Source organism: Lolium rigidum, chromosome 4 (genome assembly GCF_022539505.1).
Source record: "Lolium rigidum isolate FL_2022 chromosome 4, APGP_CSIRO_Lrig_0.1, whole genome shotgun sequence".
Taxonomy (NCBI): Eukaryota; Viridiplantae; Streptophyta; class Magnoliopsida; order Poales; family Poaceae; genus Lolium; species Lolium rigidum.
The window spans coordinates 266,438,120-266,441,723 of NC_061511.1; the positions used below are offsets into that span (position 1 = coordinate 266,438,120).

Sequence of the window (3,604 nt, forward strand, 5' to 3'; positions counted from 1 at the left end):
AAAATCTTGTATGTTGTTTCTTCGTGCTTTTGATTGTCGAATTTATAAGAGTAATATCCGAATCCGGACGAACGTGAAAGTGGACGTGGCACTAGATTTTAAATAAAATATCTAGATCCGTTTTACAATTATACAAAACAAATGTGGTACTAGATTTTGAACCAAATATAGATATGGAAATGGATATACCCTTATTTGAATAAAATTATGTTAGTATATATTATTAGTTTTGTCCCAATATGTGAATTATTCAACCAAAAAATACTAAAACAGTCGTAAAATGTACGTTTGCAATGATTAAATTTGAATCTATTATGTAGGAGTATATCATTATACAGTTGACTCACTATAAGATACGGATCTATTATTTCGCTATTGGTATCCGTTGCAAATTGTGAAAACATTCGTTCCCCATTCGTATTCGAGCACAATCGGCTCCACATTCAAATCAACAACATCTATATTCATATTCGCATTCGTTTTATAAAAATATAAATACAGGAATGGAAAGGGTGACAGACTGACCGTTACTACTGTATATCTGTCTTACTGGCATGATTCACTGTACGAAAGAATACAAGAGTAACGCTTAAGAAATTAAGCAGCATCACATCACCATCACGCGACCAAGCATCCTACAGGCAAAGAAGAACCACACTCACAAGGAAAGAACCAAACCTTTTAGGCAAACATGCCTTTTCCTCAATTCGATTTATTAATTTCTTTGGAGGTCTCTCTTCTTTCTTTCGAACCATGCACGAATGGCTGAAAGAGTTTCCTATCTATGAAGATCTCTTATTGCTACCATTAATTAACAATAAAAAACGACAGAAGAGCTAACAATTAATCTAATTAACCAATGCGACGCCAATGGCTGAATGCCTGGATCCCCCATGCAGCACGGAAGCACGCATGGCCGGCGGCGGCCTCTTTCAAGGCTTGGCGTTGGCGAGGCTCATCCAAATCTGCTCGAACACCTCGATGATGAGGTCATGGTGCTCGGCGTCGTTGAGGGAGAGGTAGCAGGCGAGCAGGTCCTCCAGGTCGCCGGCGTCGCGGATGCCCTTAGCGCTGATCATCTCCTCCATGGACTCGCGAAAGTCCGTCCGCGGGTCCCTGGTCACCATCACCACCGGGTAGCTCTCCGCGATCACGGGCGCCATCCGACTCCGCGCCGGCGGCTTCCCTCTCCTGGCGGTGGCCGCCAGACGCGGGCCTTTGACGCGCGTCTTGAGGCACCAGTGCCCGGACGACGACGACGCGGAAGACCGACTCGGCTTGCTGATGCCGCTCTTCTCCGCGGCAGAGCTCGCTCTCGCGGTCACGTCGGCAAGGTCGGCGTGGCCGCCATCCGGCAGGTCCTTGTCCCGCTCCCGGACGGTCACGTCGGCGAGGTCGACGTGGCTGCCATCCGGCTCGCGCGGCTGAGGCTGTCTTCTCGCCGGCCTGGTCAGGATTGGCCGGAGCCTTCTCCCCGGCGTGTCCACATTCGGCAGGTCGATGATGATTTCACTCTCCGAGGTGATCACCTTGACGTCGAGGCCACCATCCGGCAGGCCAGTAACCGTAGGCCTCCAGGGCTCGCCGCCGTCATTCTTGATTGACATGTCACGACGGCGACAGGAGCTACCAGGAGTGTCGAGCGCGGGCTCCTTCCCATGGACGGGTACCGGCGCTGACACCTGTCTTCCGCCTTCAGGCGAGTGCCCCGCCCTGTTCCGCCTCCTGGAGCTCCGCGTCGGCGACTGCGCGTCCATGGGCCTCGGCGTACGAGGGACCTCCCTGTCTCTAGTGCTGTAGTAGTACGACGCCCGCCGGGGGAGCGGGCAAAGGGGGGACCCCTTCGTCGGCGTGACCGGCTCCTCCTGCTGGTTGTCGACCTCCCTGCTCGACAGAGACAGCCGCGGCTGCTGGACGTCGACCTCCCTGTTCCAGCGCTCGGACGACCCCCGATTCCACGACGGCTGCTGGGGGACCTCCCTGTAGCACCGAGCCGACGCCGACCGACGAAGGCCGCCGCGTCCCTGCGCGCCCATGTCGCGGAGCTTGTAGAACCAGACGTTGGGCAGCATGTCAGACAGCCGGAACTTCCGCTGCTGGGCCATGCGGCCTCGTCGCCGGCGAGAACGGTCGCTCTGTTTCTCGACAGTACGAGGAGGAGCAGGGGAAACTACTGTGGACCGGCAAAGAAAAAGGAAATACCTGAGCACGACCACGGTGACATGGGAGTTGGGACCGGAGACGAAGGTTAAATAGCGGCAGCATGACGGAGGCGGCCGAGTGGTGGAGCGTGTGACATGATGTGCTGATCTTGTCTCTTCTTCTTCTCTATGGAGTGTGGGCATCACCATCCCTGGTTCACTGTACACCTGGCTTCACCATGGATTTATGCACAATAAGTTAGTGTGATTAATACGTATACAGGGGGCTTTTAGGAACCTACGGTGGAGACCATTTGCCGGCGCTACACGCCCTTGCTCCCTTTCCGGTTTGGGCACTTGTTTCTTCCTCGCTTTTCGCCTCCTCCTATGCTCGCCTCTCATCGACCTTCTGTAAATTTCCGTAGACTCGATTAACTCTAATGTACTGTAGAATTTTGTCAAGGGAAAAATTGTGAGTTCCTATTGCCAATTTTCACTTTTTTGAAAAAGGGCTATTCCCCAACCTGTGCATGCAGCCTTGGCAACTTTCAACCTAAAATCAGTGAAAATTTGGTAAAATAAGAATCAAGCTCTTGACTTGCATACCAACTTCTTTCAACTCAACACAATGGGTGTTCTCCAAAAAAAGGGAAAAAGGGGTAAGCAGCGATGAAGAGTGCCAATATCGAAACGGGAGGGGAACAAAAGAACCGGAGACCGGGGGCGCACATGGTAGATGACATAGAGGGTGGGGATGGATGAAATTTATGGATCTCTTCCCGAGGGAGAGTCCTTGTAGCATCGGGGAAGAAGTGGCAAGCAACGGTGAAGAGTGCCGACTTCGGCCTGTCATCAAAAGAAACCGGAGCTTTGGGTCACACATGGTAGAGGACATAGAGTTGGTGTGTGTGTGTGGGGGGAGGGTGATACACATGGAGCTCGTTGTGAGGGAGGGACCTCGTAGAACCAGGGAAGAACATATGGGGATGTAGTCGACTTATATAGGGCGACGACAGTTGTTCGGGGGGAGGGGGGTTGAAACACATGGAGCTCGTTGTGACGGAGGGCCCTGGTAGCACCTAGGAAGAGCAGTAAGAGATAGAGTGAAATAGAAAGATGCAAGGATGAGATGGGGGATGTGGTCGACTTATATAGGGCGACGACGAGAGGTTGCTAGGGGGAGGGGGTGTTAAGTTCACTTCTTAATTTGGCTATACTGCTAAATATAAACATTGACATGGTGATGGATCATTGTAGCCGCACCTTTGACCCCCCCTCGCCCCCTCGCACAAACATACCCACCCACTAGCACACACATGCTCTTGCTTGATGTCTCCTCCGACGCATCACTTTACTATAAGAAAATAAAGCAGCGTATACGTCAGAGTGGTAGCAAGTTTGCCGAAGTTGAGAGAGAAGAGAAAGCGACACAATTTACAAGTGGTCTAAAAGGAATACTGTTT

General features: G+C 51.6%; 1 protein-coding gene across 1 annotated transcript; it reads right to left on the reverse strand.

Moving 5' to 3' along the window:
* Nucleotides 1-932: 932 nt before the first annotated feature.
* On the reverse strand, nt 933-2,351 carry LOC124648735. The gene has a single exon (XM_047188448.1). The coding sequence runs from the start codon at nt 2,349-2,351 to the stop codon at nt 933-935; it is 1,419 nt and encodes a 472-aa protein (XP_047044404.1).
* Between the last annotated feature and the right edge of the window lie 1,253 nt (nt 2,352-3,604).